Below are 19,698 nucleotides of genomic sequence, written 5' to 3'. Positions count from 1 at the left end.
GGGGGGGCGGGGGTGGTGCTGTGGGACGTCTTGCTCTTCTCGGCCCGTCAGGACATGCCCAAGGCCGTGTGCCAGGCTGGGCTCCCGGTGGCCCAGGGGACACAGCCACAGTGCTGGCCGTGGGGCCAGGTGAGGGGCTGGCACAGGGCGCTGCATCCCACACACTCACTTCTGGGCCACAGGTTCCTGCTCCCTCCTGTGAGCGCCATGCTGCTCCCCTCACGTGACAAACCCTCGGACCCCTCCCCTTCCACATGCACCTGACAGCCAGGGAACTCGGTGCCCACGCCAGGGCATGGAGGAGTGCCCACGGGGTGGGGTCGGGAGCAGACTAACACGGACGTCAGGGATGTTGAGTAGAGACTCAAGGGAAGTGTGGGTCTGGGCAAAGGTGCCACAGCGCATGCGAAGGCCCTGAGCCAGGAGGGAGCCAGGGGGCCGGTGTGGAAAGAGCCACATGAGGCTGGCGTGAGACTGGGCAGAAAGGCCTGGGGTCCCTGAGGACGATGCAGACCACTGCAGGTCTTGAACACCAGAGATGGACACAGATGGACTTAGGTTGGACCAGGTGGCAGCAGTGGAGGTGGTCGACACGGCAGGAATCTGGAGCTGCCAGGATCTGCAGATGGTGGTGGGCTGGGTGTAAGAGGGAGAGAAAGCAAAGGAAACCCCAGGAGTTTTGAGGTGAGAATGAGGAAGGAAGGGGTGGGCGCCCTGAGGTGGAGGATGGCATGTCGGGGAGCTCTGGCGGAATGAGAGGTGTGATGGTGGGGGAATCAGCCCAGCGGGGCCATCTGAGCTTGGGATGGTACTTCGAGCCCTAAGTGGACACGAGCAGCTCAAGGGCTTGAGAAGCACCCATGACTGAGGCGGGGGCGGTGGGGACGCATTTAGAGGCTGACGAGGAAGCGGCAGAGGCACAGGGGAGAGACAGCAGCGCCCTAGGGTGAGGACACTGCCAAGGGTCAATGCAGAAAAAGCTGACAGCTGGCACTGTACTTAAAACACAGGAGGTGGTAGTGACAGTGGCCTCAGAGAAAGTGGCAGGAAAGAGAAAGTGGAGATAAGGGCTGCAGAAAGCTCTGGGCAGGAGTTTGTTGTAGAGAAGAGCAGAGAAATGGGCAGGTGGGTGGACGGCTATGGGGCGCAGAGGGCTCTGTTTTTTAGGACGGAGAGTTCACAGCACCCTAAGCAGGTGAGAGGTGGGCTGTCAACAGGTTTCTCTGTGTCCATCTCTAGGGAGAATATGGGTCCTATGACCATAGGGACTATGTCCATGTGGTTCTCCAGGGACACCAGCACCCTGTACTAGGAGGCGCCAGGAAGCTCTGTGGAATGAAAGAGTGAATGAGAAATCCTTACAATTGTCCAGGTGAAGAGTGGTGAAGGCTTAGCCGGGACTGGAGTCGGGGGTGGGGTGGGGTGGTCAGAGGTTGCCAACAGGGTGGGGTGGGGAAGGGGAGGAAGGCAACAGTGGTGTGGCCCAGAGTAGGACAGGCCTTGGCGGGGGCAGCAGGGATGAGGGGTCTGTAGATCTCTGAGCCCGGGGTGCGCACCTGGTGCCCAGCTGAGATCCCACAGACTGCAGATTTGGGCCCCTGTGGATGTAACCAGTAAGGGATGGGCCCGGGATGCAGGCACGTGGTGGGTGCGGGCCTGGACAGTATTCTAAGGCGACAGTCCGGAACAAACGCACCGTGTTAAAAAGACCCAGAGAGGATGTGGATTCAGAAGTGAAGGTCACGGGCGAGCTGGACAAACGCAGCCTCCTTGTCCCGGACCGAGGAGTGAACTGGAGCAGAGGAGCAGGCTAGCGAGTGTAGAGAAACCTTCCGCAGAAGGAGGAGGGCGGCTGCGGCCGGGAGAACCCACTGAGCCCCGACCTGCCGGCCGTGACCTTCGCTGGATTCTCTGCTCCTCGCAGTCTGTCTCCGCAGCTGTAAGCTGGCCGGACGCGGGTCACGCGGTCCGATCGCCGTTCGGAATCCAGGGTCTGAGCGGCGGGCCGCACTCGTCACGGGCGACCCGTCCCCGCTGTCCCCTAGCCCAGCGGCTCGCAGACTCGCGCTCACCCGATTTACCCGGGCTTGTTAGCACAGACTGCTGGAGTTTCGATTCAGCGAGTCTGGGCTGGGCCGAAGGCTTGAATTTCCAACAACTTCTCGGGGCGCGCAGCGCAGGGGCCCCACCTGGGAACCCCGGCCCCGGGAGCCCACTTCACCGAGGGGCCAGCGCGCGTGGCGGACAGGGGGCGTCGGTTGCCGGGCAGAGCCGGGCCGCGCGCACCCCCATTGGCCCCAGGTGGGGCCGTGCCCCGCCCGACAGGTAGTCCGCCCCGCGCCGCGCCATTGGGCTGCGGCCCCGGGGTCCCCCGGGGATTGGCCCAGGTGGCGGCCCCTCCTCGACCTCATTGGCCGCAGGTGCCACCGCCTCCGCCCCGGGACCGCCAGCCCCGCCGATTGGCCGCCGGCTGGGCCTCGGGTCGGCCATGTTCGGACACCCCCCGCCCCCCGCGAGGCCTGACGCCGGACTCCGTGCGCGCCCACACCGGCGCGCTCGCGCCGGCCGCGCCCCCGTCCCGCCCCGCCCCGCCTGCCGCCAAGTTCCGCGGAGTTGGCCGGAGCGGTGCTCATCTGTCCCCGCGCCGCGCGCTCCCTTCCGCGTTCCGCCGTCTACCCCACCTGCGCCCCGGCCCGGCCGCTGGGGCCCCGCGCCATGGCCCGAGCGTCCGGGGCGCAGCGCTGACGGCGGCCGGCGGAGCGCGCCATGCCCAGCAGGACCGGCCGCAAGATGGACGGGAGCGGCGGCCGCGTCCGCCTGAAGGCGCACTACAGCGGGTGAGCGCGAGCGCCCGACGGCAGGGCCCGGCCGGGGCGGGGGGCGTGTGCGCCGAGGCGGCGGGGCCGAGGGCAGAGCCGGGCGCGGGGAGCTGCCTCCGACAGCGCCGGCCGTCGGCGACCGTGTCGTCGCAGCTTCGGGAGGCCGAGGGCTGGGGGCAGCCGGCCGTGGCGCTGGAGGGAGGGGACAGCGAGGCCCCTCCGGGCCCAGGGGCGTCCCGGGAGGTCCGGAGGCGCCAGCGCCTAGAGGCGGCCCCGGGCGAAGCGGGAGCTCCGGGCGCACTTGAACGTCACCGGCGGGAAAGTTCGCGGGCAGGGTGGGGTCGGACTGGCCCCCCGGCGCCCTAGCTCGGGGTCGCCGGGCCCAGCTCGGAGCGCGCGGCCATGCGGGTCTCTCCCCGCCCCGACGAGATTTTCCTGGGCTGGGACTTGCCCGGAGGGGAGGCGGGCGTCTGGCACGCCCCGCAGCCCCGGGCCCTGTGTTGACACTCTCCCTGGAAAGTTGGCCGAAACGTTCAGGCCACAGCCTGTAAGGACGAAAGTTTTTGTCAAATTGTGAAGATTGCTGGCAGGTTTTAAAAACCGAGGTTTTCCTAAACTTTTTACAATGTACCCGACCAGGTCTCAGTTTCAGAACCGTTTCATGACCGGGTGAAGGGCAGGTGCGGTGAGCCGGCTGGTCGCGCGAATGGAGGGCGCCTGGAAGGGCTGGGGCCCTGCGTCCGCGCTGGGCGCCTGGATTCGACCTGCCTCCCTGTGAAATGGGGCGAGCCGGCGCCCGCAGGGGTCAGTGACCGGAGCGCCTGGCCCGGCCCAGAGAGCGCTCGCTGGACTCTCGGTCGTGTTGGGACAGCCCTGGGGGGGGGGGGGCGGGGGGGGGGGGGCTGCGCCCAGAGGCCGGGACCGCGCTGCGCGCTCAGTGCAGACTGAGGTCGGAGGAGAAGTAGGAGCCTTTGCTGCTGCTTCTTTCCACTGGTGTTGGTCTCCGGGAGCCCCCAGATCGGACCTGGCTGCTCCCAGGGTCGCCTCTGCTGGGGAGTGGGGAGGGGAGCGGACCTTGGCCCCGCAGATGAACTTGGTGGTCTCGGCTGTAGTGGCACCGGAGGAGGGGCTTCGGGCTCGAGCTGGGGAGCACACCTTGTTTGGGGTGTCAGTCAGGCCTCTCCTGCCCGCTTTGCTGTCCTCAGCCTGACCACCTGGGAACGCAGTGGAGGGGGCAGCAAAGGGAATTGGTGGCAGTGCCCCAGAAGAAGGATTTCTGGGGGGGAACGACTGGCCAGCCCACCTGAAGAGGCTGAGGGGGTCTTGTCTTTTGGCTGGCAAGGTGGGCTGCAGACTGAAGCTGGTGAGATGTCAGCCAGGTCCTGGGCCTCGGCTGGTCCGAGGGTCTTGGCTCACTGAGGGTAAGGAATGGCTGTCGTACAGCAGAGACAGTCCTCTTCCCTTCCTGGAACCATGGAATAGAGCAACAAGTGACTGAAAATCAGAGTTGATCCTTAGTGAGAGGAAGTCCACACCCGGAGAGGCCAGGGGGCAGGTGGGAACCAGACCCCCAGCCTTCCCCCAGGACGAGTTCAAGTAGGCACTGCGCCAGGGGTGGAAGGCGGACCAGGCAGTTGCCGTGGGCAGAGTTCAGGGAGCCCCAGGGAGTTCTGGCTGAGCTGCCTGTCTGTCCCCTCCCCGGGCTTGGGCCCCTGGAGAGCGCTTTGGTTACCGGGGGAAATGTGACCTGTTGAGTCTGGTTTCCCGGCGATGAGGCCACACCCTATACTCTTCCCTCCTCTTTCCCGTCCCAACCTCCCCCCCTTCCTCTCCCCTCCCCCCCCCCCCCCCCCCCCCCCCCCTCCCCCCCTTTCCTCTGCCCCTTCGCAGTCCCCTCCCCCTCCTCCCTCCCCCTCCTCCCTCCCCCTCCCTGCTGCGGCTTCCTCCCTCCTTCTCCCACTCTTCCTTCTCTCCCTCCCACCCTCCTCATTTCTGCCCCAGGCTGACCGTTCCTCCTCGATCCCAGCTCCTCACGCCTCCCGGTGCTTTCCCTAAAGTGCTCCGCACTGGCGCCTCTCGCCGGGACGAGAGAGTCTGGCGTCTGAGTTGGGAGACAGTCCTCGGCGGGCGCTGACCTGATGCTGGCTCCGGAAAGTGTCCGCTGCGCTCCGCGCTCACTTATCCAAACCCCGTGGGTCCGAGTGAAATTCTTTCCCTGTGCTGCCACTGCAGGTTGTTTTTAAGCAGCAGGGCTGGGAGCTGAGGGTCAGATACATTGGAAACACTATTCCTTTTTTTTTTTTTTTTTTTTGAAATTTTAAGATCAGCTTATTAAGTTCAGTGCTGAAAGCCATCAGAAGAATATTCTCCTGAAAATTATTTTTTCTTAGAAAAAGAGAAAGGAAACTCAGCACCCTCTTAGCATGGCCACAGATGCGATGGCAGTCAAGCCTCTCTGAAGACGAGCTAGTCCATTAGTCGGTCGAGTCCCTGTCCCGGTCGGCAGGATTGCAGTCTGGATCACCCTCGTCATCCTCCAGCTCCAGGTCATCCATTTCCTGGAACAAAGACTCATCTACCTCCGCGTTGTTTCCAGCATCTTCCAAGAACTGAATATCAGATGTGGAGACACTGTTCTTAAAAATAGGGGGTCGTCAGCCGCCCCCACTGGGGGGATGCCTTCTCCCCTCGCCCTTTCCCATCCCCTCCCCTCCCTTCCCCAGGCCCTTCAGAGGCTTGAGATCACGGTCTCCCCCTCGCTTGCTGGGCCTTTGGAGGGTGTGCAGTCACCGGACTCTGAGGGTGGGTCCGGGGGTCCGGCAGCTTCTGTGTTTTCAGGGGGTTTCCAGGTGATGTCTGCTGGGTTTGGAGACCCTGCTCTGCCTGCTTTTCTGAGATCACAGGAACACTTGGCTGGATCTTCCTTCTCTGCAGCTCAAGCTTGTCTTCCAGAACTCTTATTGAGGGCCTGCTGTGTGCAAAGCCCGGGCCTGGGTGCATGGCTTGGGCAGACCCGGGAGTCCCGGGAGGGGCCATCCAGCAGGCTGTTGCCCCAGCCCGGGGCTCTGTCTTGGCGCCCTGAGCTGGCAGCCTCAGGATCCCGTTTGCTCAGAGATGCCGCTTGATTCGGGTTTGGGATGACATTAGGGGTGGTGGTCAGGGGTCTGGCGGGGGGTTGGGACAGTCCCTCCCCACTGGTGCCAAGGTCATGCGTTGGAGGGAAGAGCTGCAGTGCTGTCACTGGGTGATGAGCTTGGGGCCCAGGGGCGCCTCCAAACCACTGGGGAGCTGCCCACCCGAACTCTAGGCCCTGAAATGCTGGGGGGTGGGGGACTAGCTGCCACGTGGGGTTAGAACTGCAGAGGAGGGTCATGGGGCAGGGAGAGGTCAAAGGTAAGGGGATGGCAGACTGACTTCCAGAGTTCCCTGTGGCAGGGGGACTGGTGGATGCTGGGTCATTGGCGAGTGTGGGCAGCGTGGGTACCAAGTCTGGGTGACCCCAGGATGATGGGGTGGGTGCGATGGGGGCTTGGTCTCTGGGGCCCCCACTGATGAGCCGTGAGAGCCCTCTGTGCCTTGGTTTGCCAAGACGTCGCAGGCTGTGGTGAGCTCGGGGCCCCGGGGACAGGTGCTGTGGGTCTGTGAGCAGATGGGGCCAGTTCCAACGAGAAGGGGTGGGTGGCTGGGGGCCATATCCCCCCACCCGCTAGGGTGAGTGACCCGTGGGCCAGGCCCCAGCTGTGGTGGGCGCCCAGCAGACAGGTCTTGGTGGCCCTGGATTTGTTACCTGGTGGACGGAGACTCTTTATAAACACACGTTTGACAGACTTCAGAAGCCAGCAGTGTTAGCGCCAAGCAGACCCTGCATTTCTCTTGTATGGGATGTTTCACGTCTTTCTTCGTACGCTCCACACCCTTGTGTCAGATGCTGGCAGAATTTCCCCAAAACTTGAGCGTATTCTAAAGTGGTTTTTGCTAAGAGTCTCAGTGAGCATAGCCGAGTCAGTGCCATCCCTGCTTTGGGTGGTGGGTGATGGGAGGGGACAGTGCATGGTGGGGGGATGCCCCTCCCCCCATCCTAGGGGGGGGTCGAGCGTTTCCCTCGTGCTGACTTGCCTCACCCCCGAAGGGCCAGCCCTCAAAGGCTGACCGTGAGTCCCTGAGCTGTCTCCAGTGATCCAGCTTCTACTTCCCTATTTTGGATGAAAAGGTAAAAGGCAGTGACATTCTGGGACTGGCTTTTCCAAAAAACCGAACCTGGAATTCTGTTGTGGCCGCACCAAAGGCGGTCGGATGGTCCCTCCAGGGTTTCAAGAAGCTGTGGCCTTGGATGAATACGTTACCGCCTTCTGCCCCCACGCCCCCAGTCCCCGTCTTCTGCAGGTATATGACGTGGCCCTGTTGGCGCCATGGAGGTTGGGGGACGGTGTAATGAGGCTGGTGGGCTTGAGTTGAACAGGCTGTGTCCAGCCGCCCCACCCTTCATGGGTGACCGTTCTGGCAGCCTCACTCCTGGTGTCCGAGCAGGTCTGCCCGGCCTCCACGGGGGGTGGACGGTGCTTTCTGCCGTGCCCACCCTGGTCCTTCCGCCCCACTGAGGCACATCCACGCACCCAGGTAGATCTTTCTGCACAAGGGCCCTCGTGGTGGTAACTTACGTAGACTGCGGGCAGTGGTTCTGGGGAGAGGCTGTAAGATTCTCTTTGGGGACAATATCGCTTCATTTATTTGGTCAGTAGCTTGGTTAATCAATCACCAGTACTTCATGTGGCTTAAATATCCTCCACGGTGAGACCTGTGCATCCTTTCTGCCGCAGGGACATCCTGATCACCAGCCTGGACTCCGCCACCGCCTTTGACAAGCTCTGTGAGGAGGTGCGGGAGATGTGCCACCTCCACCAGGGCCACCCGCTCACCCTCAAGTGGGTGGATAGTGAAGGTAGCGCCTGGGCGCGTGTCGGTCGGGTTGTGAACCTCTGAATCTGTGCGCAGCCCCTTCTGGGGGGAGACGGACAACCTTGGAATTAAACTGGTTAAATTTAACCAGCTTCCCCACTGGGGTCGTTGGAAGCTGTTTCCTGGGAAGAGGCTGCGACAGGTGCGTGGACAAACTGGGCAGGGGAGTGGGGGGTGAGCTGCCCCTTGCGGGGGGAGCCACCCACCCCCGCAAGGCCAGCTCTGGTCTGGGCACCAGGGAGAGGCTGCAGGGTCTCCTCCACACCTTGCACGGCTCCTTACCCTCCTTACATGACCTTCCTTCCCCGTATCCCGGGTTTTTCTGGTGGGTGATTTGGAAGCTGAGCTCTTCATTTTCTTGGGGAAGTGGGGAGGGTAAGGGTGGCCGGGGCCCCAGGGTCCATCTCTCCTTCCCTCTCCCTCCCTCCTCTCTACCCCCCCCCCCGCTTCCTTCTTTCCTGCTGCTGGACACACTTCGGAGAAAGCTGAGGGTTTGGGAGACCATCCAGGAGCTCCCTGGCAGCTCTCAGCCTGGACAAGGGGCAGGCAGGTCTCTGCCTGTGCCCCTTCCCGCAGGCACCTGGCCACGTGGGGTGCTGGCTGTCTGTGGATCTGTGCCCCTGTCCAGCCGCAGCGGGCAAGGAGCCCTTCCCTCCGCTCTAGGACTGGCTAAGCGTGTGCTTACTCTCACCCTGGCCGGGAAACCTAGGACGCCTTAGCTCCCCGCGTGGCCTCTTCTCAGGCTGTGGGTGAACTCATTGCCCTTCTAGGCTTAACTGGTTCTGATGTCGGGCCCTGGCTGGGGTGACCTGCTGGTCAGGCTGGGCAGCTGGTCACAAGCAGTGAGACTACCCTCCCAAACTCGGGTGCCTGCCACCGTGAACCCCTCTGCCTTGGGCCTGCGGTGGCCTCATCCATGTCTCTTGTCCACCAGGTGACCCCTGCACTGTGTCCTCCCAGATGGAGCTGGAGGAGGCCTTCCGCCTGTCCTGTCAGCGCAAGGACGAAGGGCTCATCCTTCACGGTCAGTGCCGGCCAGAGGGCGGTCTGGGGAGGGTGTGTGTGTGTGTGTGTGTGTGCGTGCGCACACGCGCGTGTGTGTTGGGGCGGGGTGGGGGCAGGGGCGCTTTGTCAGACCAGTAGCCACGTGGAGGATCGCGGTTTAAGATCTTAGGATGCCCGAGAATGTAAGGATGTGGGATGGGATGCAATGGGGTTTTTTTCTCTTACATTTTATTAACCCAGATAAAATTGCTCTTACTTGTAAGGAGAAGCCCGGGTCCTGGAGCTGGTTACCCCTCACTGCCCTCGTTTCCTGGGGGCGGCATCGCTCACCTGCCCCCACCTTTCCGGGGGCTCCGAGGGCCCGGGGCCCATGTGCCTGCGGGCAGAGCAGGGACAGTGCCGCAGCCCTGCCCCGGGGCGGATGAGACCCTCCCCGTGGCTTTCTGCAGGCTCACAGCCTCCCTCCGCTGGTTAAGCTCAGCGCGGGGTAGAAATTGAGTCGCGGGAAGTGTTCTTTGCTATCGTGTCAGTATCGTCTTTAAATCGCAGGTTTTCAGACTGTGCCCCCCAGCACTTTGGGGTTCTGCAGGGTGTCTGCCGAGAGAGCATAGTTCTGGCAGCTGTGGCCGCCCTGCCACTCTGCATCCGCTTCTGGTGCAGCTTATAGTCAGGCGGGGGCCGCGGACGGCTGAGCCCAAGAGCCAGGACCGGCGCACGAAACCACCTATAGTGTTCTTTTTTTGATTTAATTAATTTATTTTTGGCTGCGTTGGGTTTTCTCTAGTTGCGGCGAGCGGGGGCTGCTCTTCGTTGCAGTGCTCAGGCTTCTTGTTGCGGTGGCTTCTCTTGCTGCGGAGCATGGGCTCTAGGCGTGCGGGCTTCAGTAGTTGTGGCGCGCGGGCTCAGTAGTTGTGGCGCGCGGGCTTAGCTGCTCCGCGGCATGTGGGATCTTCCCGGACCAGGGCTCAAACCCGTGTCCCCTGCATTAGCAGGCGGATTCTTAACCACTGCGCCATCAGGGAAGCCCCTGCCCGCGGTTTTCTGTTGGACCATCGTTCTCTCTGATGCTGGACTAGTGCTTGGTTAAAATACCTAGCTTTTGTAGTCCTTTGTATGGACGTGGATTAAACGTCAAACCTACGCTCGTCCACTGCATGGTGGTGGTTAGCACGTCTGTGTTGACTCAACAGTGAAAGGTTTGGTACTTTCAAAATGCACTCTATTTTCTACATTAAGGAAAAGGTCATTTGAGCTAGGTTTTAATACGTTTAACCTTTTCTAGTAACTTATTGTGGAAGCCCAGGGTATATCTTACCACGCTTAATTTTGAACTTCATTTTGAGTGTAAAGAAGTGGACCGAAATGTGCTTTCAGAAGTCAGTTTTCAAGGGAATTTCGGTTCTTTCCCATTTCCATATGGACTTATCTGTACACATCAGGAGTCCTCCTGGGACGGTTCTGCTCTCTAGACCCCTCTGGTTGCTTCTTCCCCTGAATTATTCCGTGCAGCTCCGTGTCTCGTCAAAGGGAGTCTGGCACACATCCATGTGCTGGGTTTGCCTTAATGAGCGTCTCCCAGAAGCAGGCTCTCATCGCAGCGGGGGCTCTACGGGCAGCCTGACTCCCAGCAGGACTTCTCACGAGGCCGCAGTGGGCACTGACGCTCTCTCTCTCTGTCTCTCTCTCTCTGTGCAGTTTTCCCCAGCATCCCCGAGGAGCCAGGCATGCCCTGTCCGGGAGAAGACAGTGAGTACCGCCTCTCCCATGACGTGTGTCACAGTGATGGGTTGACGTGTGTGCTCTGCAAGGCGGGGGAGGATGGAGCTTGGTGGCCCGAGGCTTAGCTGCTCCTTGCAAACAGTCTGAAAGAGAGTGGGCAGCGGGTGTGGCCTCGTGTGGGGTTTTCACTGGTGTCCTCGCCCTTGGCTAGGGGTGCATCCACCATCAGACAGGGCACCGGCTTGGTCGGTGGTGCCATGAGGTAAAGGCCAGGAGAAGCCCTGATGTCCCCCGGCGGGAAGGGGCCTGGCTGGGATGGCTGGACACTGCTCCCGTGTGTCTGTCCCAGCTGCGGCCACTCCCAGACCTGGTCATCGGCACCTCCCAGTCCATACCGGGCCCCCCAGGGAGGCATCCGTTCCTCCTCCACGGCAGGTCTGTTGGTTGAAGATAGAGTCCCAGGGGCCGTGGGTCAGAGGAGAGCTTCTGACCACGCCCCGGAGGCCCCGGACCCTGAACAGCGTGCCCTGCCTCATCTTTCAGGGCAGGGCCCCCACTGGATGGGGCGTAGAGAAACTTTACACCAATCACCAGACCCTCCTCGGGCCCTGGCCTGGTGCTGAGGGGCTCTGGACCCCGGTGGCCGCTTGTTCGGTTAGGGGGACTTGGCTCCGCCTCCTGCCAGCAGGGGTCCCAGGGTGGGCTCCGGATCAGGTCCCTGGGCCCGGCCTCTGGGTGCCAGCAGCGTCCTGTGTGGGGTGGGAGCAGATTTGAGCAGAGGCTGGACTTGGGTGCGTGACTTGCATTTCGGGGAGCGGTCGGGGCTGAAGAGAGATTTGGGAGCCCTTAGCATAGAGGAGGTTGTTGAGGCCACGGAGGGTGTGGCCAGTGATGAGGGTTGGGCCTTGGGGTCTCCCAAAGAGAACAGGGGACCCTGGAGGAGCAGTCAGCAAGGCCATGGAGACATCCCGATCGTGGAGCCCTGGCGGGAGTGGAGCAGGCAGTCTGAAGAGGCAGCAGCAGCCCAGGGGCCGTCAGGAGGTGCTGCCCCAGGGGGCGGACGTGAGGGGCAGGTCTGGGAAGGCTGGGGGGTGGGTGAGCAGTCCCAGTGCGTCCTGGCTGGGAGGCAGATGTCCGCCGGTGGTAGATAAAGCCAGAGGTGGGGGGCGAGCCTGGAGCTTCTGAGGCCTGGAAGCCTCCCTGAGAAGGTGGGCAGGGGGGCGGGGGGGAGTCAGTCCCACGGGTAAGACTTCCTGGCCGCTGCCCGCCCCGTCCAGGACAGCAGGCTCCTGTGTGCATGTGCGGTTTCGCTGCCAGCGGCCCTTGGACCTGCCAGGACGTGGCTCAAGACAGGACACTGCGGGGGTGGAGAGTGCGGCCAGCTGGGAGCAGACCCCATGAGCAGAAGCCCACCCGCAGGAGCCCCAGGTGGCCAGAGAGGAGCTCATCGGTGGGGGGCTCGGAGGCGGGTGGGCCTCCCGGGGGTCCTCATCCCCCGCGGGGCTGCCCCTCCCCATGACCCCCCGCCCCGGGGTACCCACGTCTCATGGAAGGGGCACACTTTTGATAGTTCACGTTGTCTTTTCAGACACATAAAAGGATAAAATAAGGTAGACCTTCCAGCTGGAAGGAGGGTCCCCTCCACTGTGCTCTGTACGAGGGGTCCCCCAGCTCGTTTCTTTGCCCCCTTGATGGCTCTCAACCACAGTGACAGGCTGTCTGTCTGTCTGCCCAGAGCCGTCGCCAGCAGCCCGTGCGGCGCGGGGGTCGCCCAAGCATCCCTGCATCTCGGTCTCTGGCTGCCCGGCCATCAGCTCAGGCCAGGGCCCCAGCAGTGCCGCCCTGAGGGCCTCGGACCTGCCCATTCTGTCCCCGGCTCGGTGCCCTCCTGGCTTCTTCCCCGCGTGGACGCCGCCCTGTCTGGGGCCTCACGTAGGGGATGGTGATGGGGGTCGGCACAGCCGATGCTGTGCCCTCCTGGGGTCGTGGGAGTCACAGGGTCTCTGCCGGAGAGGGACGTGGGCTGACGTGTGGGCAGGGGCTGCATCACCGCGGGGGAATGCGGAGAATGTGGGGCCATCCCCACTCGCGAGCAGGTCCTTGAGATGCTCACCAGGGGCGGCTCCGAACTCCGGGCCACTCGCTTTTGTTGGAACATTCCAGCAGCCTCTCCGCGCAGGTGGAGGATGGGGTGGACGGAGGGTGGGGGTGGCGTCCCCTCCCTGGCTCTGCTTGTCCAGCTCGGTCGTGACGCTGACCTTGGGCAGTTAGGACCGCCCTGCGCTGGTCCCCCGATGGCCCGGGTGCAGGCATGATCCTGGCACCTGCGTGGGCGTTGGTGTTCACTGCCAAGGCCGGGCGAGTGAGCAGGGTCAGGTGGTGGGACAAATGGCACCCTTGGCTGGGCCAGGACCGCGTGCAGATGCCTGGTGGGTCTGACGGGCGGTAGCCAGACAGCGACATGCGGCAGAGGTGCAGCCTCAAGGTCCTGCTGGGCATGTCCGGCCGGGCCTGTGTTCGTGGCAGCAAAGCGCCTTCCAGCACCTTCTGTGCAGGTTGTCAGCCTGAATTTAGTCGGTTCTCTAGGGTTTTTAAAAAATGGTGTAAAGTACAGCTAACATAAAATGTGCTATTTTAACGACTGTAAACTGAACAGTTCAGTGGCATTTAGTAGGTTCACCACCTCTGCCGTTTCTGAAACACGTTCAGGAAGAAAACCTCGTGCCCACGAGCAGTCACAGCTCCTCCGCTCAGCGCCTGACAGCCACCAAACTGCTCCATCTCTACGGAGTTACCTGGTGTAGACGTTCCATGTAAATGGAATAGATGATACGTGGTCTTTTGTAACTGGCTTCTTAACGTGATGTTTTTGAACTTCATCCATGTTGTAACGTGTATCAGAACTTCAGTCCTTTTTTTTTCCCCCAATTTTTTTTATCACGGTGAAATACACATAATATAAATTATCATCTTAACCATTTTTAAGTGTGTAGTTCACTGATATAACCTGAATTCATTTTGTTATGCAGCCATCACCACCATCATCTCCAGAACTTCCTCATCTTCCCAAACCGACACTCTGCCCCCATGAGACGCTCACTGCCCACCCCTCCCCCAGCCCCGGGCCCCACCCTCCTCCTTTCTGTCTCTGTGAGTGTGACTCCTCCAGGGACCTCACAGAAGCGGGATCACACAGAATTCGTCCTTTTGTGTCTGGTTTATTTCACTCGGCATCGTGTCCTCAGGGTCCATCCACGTTGGAGCAGGTGTCAGAGTTTCCTCCCTTTCTAAGTTTGAATAATACTCCATTGTATGGATGGACTATGTTTTGTTTATCCATCTGATGATGGGGTCCGCTTCTGTGTTTTAGCTACTCTGAATAATGCTGCTATGAACATGGGTGTAGAAATATCTCTGAGACCCTACTTTCAGTTCTTTTGGGTATACATGCAGTAATGGAATTGCTGGGTCATATGGTAGTTCTATTTTTAATTTTTTGAGCAACTGCCGTACTGTTTTCTACAGTGGCAGCACCATTTTACATTCCTGCCAGCAGTGCACAGTGGTTCTAATTTCCCCATATTTTCACCAATGCTTGTTTTCTGGTTTTTTGATAGTAGCCATCCTGGTGGGTGTGAGGTGACATCTCACTGTGGTTTTGATTTTCGTTTCCCTAATGATTAGTGATGGTTGAGCCTCTTTTCATGTGCTTGTTGGCCACGTGTATGTCTTCTTCGGAGAAATGTCTACTCAAGTTCTTTGCCCATTTTGAATTGGGTTGTTTGTTTTGTTGCTGTTGAGTTTTAGGAATTCTCTACATATTCTGATATTAACCCCATATCAGATGTATGATTTGCAAACATTTTCCCCCACTCTGTGAGGTTTTTTTTGTTTGTTTAACTTTGTTTATGGTGTCTTTTGATGCACAAAATTATAAAATTTTCATGAAGTGCAATTCGTCTGTGTATGCTTTTGTTGCCTGTGCCTTGGTGTCATGTCCAAGAAATCACTGCCAAATCCCATGTCGGGAAGCTTTTGTCCTTTGTTTTCTTCTAAGAGTTGTATAGTTTCAGATCTTACGTTTAGAGTCTTTGCTGCATTTTGAGTTAACTTTTGCATATGATGTTAGACGAGGGTGCAACTCTGTTCTTTTGCATGTGAATATCCAGTTTTCCCAACACCATTTGTTGAAAAGACTGTCGTTTCCCCATTGAATGGTCTTGGCACCCTTGCTGGAAATCTTTGACCATATGTGTGAGGGTTTATTTCTGGGCTCTCTATTCTATCCCATTGGTCTATATGTCTGTCTTTATGCCAGCACCACAGTTTTGATTACTGTAGCTTTGCAGTGAGTTTTGAAATCAGGGAGTGTGAGTCCTCCAGCTTTGTTCTTTTTCAAGATTGTTTTGGCTCTTCTGGGTCCCTTGAGATTCCATAAGAATTTTAGGATGTTTTTCTGCCAAAAACATTGGGATTTTGGTAGTGATTGCATTGACTCTTCAGATCACTTTGGGTAGTATTGATATCTTAACGATATTAACTCTCCTAATCCATAGACACTGAGATGTCATTCTGCTTATTTATGTCTTGTTTAATTTCTTTCAGCACTGTTTTATAGTTTTCAGTGTACAAGTCTATCACTTCCTTGTTAGATATATGCTTAAGTATTTTATTCTTGATGCTAATGTAAATGGAACTGTGTTTGTAATTTCCTTTTTGGGTTGCTCACTGTGAGGATATAGAAATGCAACTGATTTTTATGTGTTGACTTGCTATCCTGCTATTTTGCTGACTTTGTTCTAACATCGTTTCTGTGGAATCAGTTTTCTATGTCATCTGTGAACAGAGATAATTTATTTATTCCTTTTCAATTTATATGCTTTTTATTTCTTTTTCTTGCCTAATTGCTCTGGTTAGAACCTCTAGTACTCTGTTGGATAGAAATGGTGATAGTGGGCATCCTTGTCTGTTCTTGATCTTGAAAGAAAAGCTTTCAGTCTTTCACCGTTGAGTGTGATGTTTGCCGTGGGTTTTTCCTGTATGGCTTTTCTTGTACTGAGGTGGTTTCTAGGGTATGAGAAATGTACTTGGTCCTTGTCCCTAGCTTACGGCAAGGAGCTCCTAAAACCCTTGGAATTTCCTGAGTGATAGGAGTGTCTTGTCATTCATTAGGAGGTGATTTAGGGTGGGGGCCCTGATAGCCTCAGGATGGGGCTGGTCACTGGAAAGACAAAGAGATTAGAGGCTTGGAACTTTCAGTCCCACCCCCTGACCTTAAGGGAGTGGTGAGGGGCAGGAAGTTGAACTAATCTCCAACAACTGCCAATGATTTAATCAACTGTGCCTATGCAATGAAGCCTCCATAAAACCCCGAAAGGATGGGGTTCAGAGAGCTCTCAGATCAGATTTGGGGGAGTGGCTCCTGGAGAGCGTGGAAGCTCCGCACCCCTTCCCCGTGCCTCGCCCTGTGCATCTTCCTTCTGGCTGTTCCTGAATTAATCTGGGAAGTTAAATGTTTCTCTGAGTTCTGTGAGCTGCTGTAGCAAATTAATCGAATTGAGGAGGGGGTTGTGAGCCTCCAATCTATAGCCGTGGGTCAGAAGCAGGTGTCAACCTGGACTGGCAACTGGCATTGAAGTGGGGTGGTGGGCAGTCTTTGTAGGACTGAGCCCTTACACTGTGGGGTCTGACGCTACCTGCAGGGAGATGGTGTCAGAATTGAGTTAATAGCTTGGTAGTATGGGAAAAAACATACCAGGTACCTCCTATTCCTAGTTTGTTGAATATATTTATGGTAGAAGGATTTTCTACTTTGTCAAATGGCTTTTCTGCATCCATTGATCTGATCGCATGTCTTTCTTTTGTTCTGTTAATGTGGTTCATCACATTATTGATTGTTCATCTTTTTATTCCAAGAATAACTCCCCCTTGGTCATGGTGCATAATCCTTTTAATATGCTGCTGAATTTGGTTTGCTAGTATTTCGCTGAGGAGTTTTGTGTCAGTATTCTTAGGGGACGTTGGTCCTTCGTCTTCTTTTCTTGTAGTCTCTTTGCCTTGCTTTGGCGTTAGGGTAAGTTGACCTCCTAGAATGGGTTAGGAAATGTTCCCTCTTCAGTTTTTTGGAAAAGTTGGGGAAGGATTGGTGTTAGTTCTTCTTTAAATATTTGGTAGAATTCACCAGTGAGGCTGTCAGGTCCAGGACTGTTCTTTGTCGGGGAGCTTTTTTTTTTTATTATTACTGATTCACTCTCCTTACTAGTTATAGGTCTATTCAGGTTGTCTGTTTCTTAGTGATTTAGTCTTGGTAGATTCTGTGTTTCTAGGAATTTGTGCATTTCATCTAGGTTATCCAGTTTGTTGGTGTACAGTGGTTTATAGTAGTCTCTTACTGACTTCTGTGAAATCAGTAGTAATGCTCCCACTTCCATGTCTGATTTTAGTAATTTGAGCCTTTCCTTTTCTTCTTAGTCCATCTAGTTAAAAGTTTGTCAATTTTGTTGATCTTTTCAACAAAAATGGTTTCACTGATTTTTCTCTATTGTTTTTCTGTTCTCTGTTTTGTTTATCTCTGCTTTAATCTTTATTATTTCCTTCTGCTAGCTTTGGGTTTTATTTGTTTTTCTAGTTTCTTAAGTCGTATAGTTAGGCTGTTGATTTGAGATCTTTCTTTTTTTAAAAAAATTTATTTTATTTATTTATTTTTGGCTGCGTTTGGGTCTTCGTTGTTGAACGCGGGCTTTCTCTAGTTGCCTTGAGCGGGGGCTACTCTTCGTTGTGGCACGCGTGCTTCTCATGGCGGTGGCTTCTCTTGTTGCGGAGCACAGGCTCTAGGTGCGCGGGCTTCAGTAGTTGAGACACGTGGGCTCAGTAGTTGAGACACGTGGGCTCAGTAGTTGTGGTTCACGGGCTCTGGAGCGCAGGCTCAGTAGTTGTGGCGCACGGGCTTAGTTGCTCCGTGGCATGTGGAATCTTCCCGGACAAGAGCCAGAATCCGTGTCCCCTGCGTTGGCAGGCAGATTCTTAACCACTGCACCACCAGGGAAGCCCCGAGATCTTTCTTACTTTTTAAGGGAAGCATTTATAGCTGTAAATTTCTCCCTTAGCTTCGCTTTCTCTGCATCCCTTAGGTCTTGGTATGTTGTGTCTTTGTTTTTATTTGTCTTTAAGTATTTTCTAATTTACATTGTGATTTCTTCTTTACATTTCTTTCTTCTTTACATTCTTTCTTTTACATTACATTTCTTTACATTTCTTTCTTTCTTGTTTAAGAGTGTGTTGTTGAATTTCTACACACTTGTAAATTTTCCAGTTTTCCTCCTCTTGTTAATTTCTAACTTGATCCTGCCGTGGTCGCAGAAGACATTTTGTGTGATATCTGTCCTTTAAAATCGATTGAGACTTACTGTGTGGCCTGATGGTTGGGAGGGCAGAATTTTACCCACTGCGGCACCAGGGACGTCCCCCTCTTGGGTGTTTCGTCACATCTTATGTATCCATTCACCTGTTGTTTGACGTTGGGTTGTTTCTGCGTCTTGACTATTGTGGACATTCATGCACAGGTTATAGGTTTTTAAGACACTGAATTGGTCATTTTGTTCTGGCCACAGCACAGAGAAGTTTTCAGGTCTGTGTATGTTGAAGCATCATCAGAATAAACTGTCAGCAGGGCCCGGGAGACGCCCCACCTTAAAGGGTTCTGGCTTCTGTCCGGTTCCGTGTCCTGCGCAAGCAGAGCTTGGTTGCCCTGCATTGCCCGCGAGGTGCAGGCGATGGAGGTGAATGTGCCGTCGGCTCAGCTGGGAGGATGTGCTCCCTGCTGTCGGCTGCAGGGTCCTGATGGCAGCTGGGAGACCGGGAGGCTCCCTCCCACCAAGCGGAAGCACCTTTCCAGGGCGTTCCGGGGCGCTGTGTGTGGGGAGAGCTGGGCTGGCTGGTGACGTCCCCGGGGGAGGTGGGACCTGCAGGTGGTGGCTCTGGGTGGCTTATTGGAGTCCAGGAATGACGTGGCAGCACTGGGGCCCGAGGGAGGGCCACCTGCTGGCTCTGGCAAGGGCGCCGGGCAGCCCAGGGCCAAGCGCGGGGTGGTGGCAGCACAGAGGGGCTCTGTGACCTCACGGTGCCCTCTGTGCGTTGTCCATCCCGCTGGGGGTCCTCCTCTGCTCACACGGAAGTTTTCATGTTGGATTTTTGTGCGTTTCAACCTGTTTCATATTTTCCTTTCTGGCTCCCCCAAATGGAAGAAATATTTCGTTTCTTGCATTCTGGTCTTTGATCCGTCTAGAACGTACAGCTGTGTCCCCCGTGGTGTTGGCCTGGGTGTCTGGCTGGACGCGTCTCTTGTCTCAGATGTGAGTGGCCAAAGCTCTCGGGCCCGAGATGCAGCAAACCCAGGTCTCTGCTCTGCCCCTCGGGCAGGGGGACTCGGGGAGCCTGTGAGATGCAGCAGATGTCATACCTGGGGGCTGCGGGGATGTGGAGAATGCGCCGCACACGGGCCTGGGTCGCGGCTCCTCCAGAGCATACAGTCACGGTGACAGACGGCAGGCCGGTCCCCGCCGGGATTGCCGCAGTGAGCATCAGGGTCGCACCCGGGCGCTGTGCGGGGATCCCGTCAGGGACCCTCCTCGCCTCCCCTTTGCCGTCCCACCCCCATCAGGAAGGGAGGGCGCAGGGCCAGCAGGTGGCCGGGCCTCTTCCTAGCAGGGTCCCTGAGTGCCCACTGGGTGGCCTGCTCTAGGCTCTGCTGGGCCACTTGTCCTTGCAGCCACGAGGCCCGACGGGAGGGAGAGGCCTGGCGCAGGGCAACGGGGACTTGGGGGTGTGCGGTGCTGCTGGGCGTGTTAGGTCCTGGGGCTGCGCGACCTGGTACCCCGAGCTCAGAACAGCTGGAGACGGAGTCTGCAGTGGGAGCTCCGGGGGAGAAAGGTCTGGGTCTTCTGGCCGCATACTCCTCCCTCCGGCTTCATGGGCACCTCCCCTCTGTGTCCGCCTGTCTTTCCTCCTCTTCTTACAAGGACATGTCATTGGATATAGGGCCACTCTCGAGCCCCTTACTTCCTCACGTCTGTGAAGACCCTTTTCCGGGTAAGGTCCCATCTGCAGATTCAAGGGTCTAGGCGTGGACATGTCTCGGGCCAGCACCCAGCCCCCTACGATCGACTACACTCAGGTCCGATTGCCCAGTCTCCTCGTGGGG

The 19,698-nt window shown here is 57.3% G+C and overlaps 1 protein-coding gene across 3 annotated transcripts in view; it reads left to right on the top strand.

Moving 5' to 3' along the window:
• The first annotated feature begins 2,553 nt into the window (after positions 1–2,553).
• Positions 2,554–19,698, top strand: part of PRKCZ (protein kinase C zeta) — a 98,707-nt gene continuing 81,562 nt past the window's right edge. The window contains exons 1-4 of one of the 3 annotated variants that reach the window (XM_029216567.1): positions 2,554–2,837; positions 7,637–7,758; positions 8,710–8,799; positions 10,476–10,526. In XM_029216567.1, coding sequence (XP_029072400.1) covers positions 2,767–2,837; positions 7,637–7,758; positions 8,710–8,799; positions 10,476–10,526 — 334 coding nt within the window. In that variant the 5' untranslated portion in view covers positions 2,554–2,766. Of the gene's footprint in view, positions 2,838–7,636; positions 7,759–7,880; positions 7,918–8,709; positions 8,800–10,475; positions 10,527–19,698 lie in introns of those variants that run through there. The other 2 variants (XM_029216569.1, XM_029216568.1) reach the window with 2 other exon arrangements.

The sequence above is a fragment of the Monodon monoceros genome, unplaced genomic scaffold (assembly GCF_005190385.1).
Source record: "Monodon monoceros isolate NGI ecotype Baffin Bay Population unplaced genomic scaffold, NGI_Narwhal_1 Super_Scaffold_12, whole genome shotgun sequence".
NCBI classification, from domain to species: Eukaryota; Metazoa; Chordata; class Mammalia; order Artiodactyla; family Monodontidae; genus Monodon; species Monodon monoceros.
The sequence above is the reverse complement of the archived record's forward strand: the minus strand, read 5'-3'. Positions and strand labels throughout refer to the sequence as shown.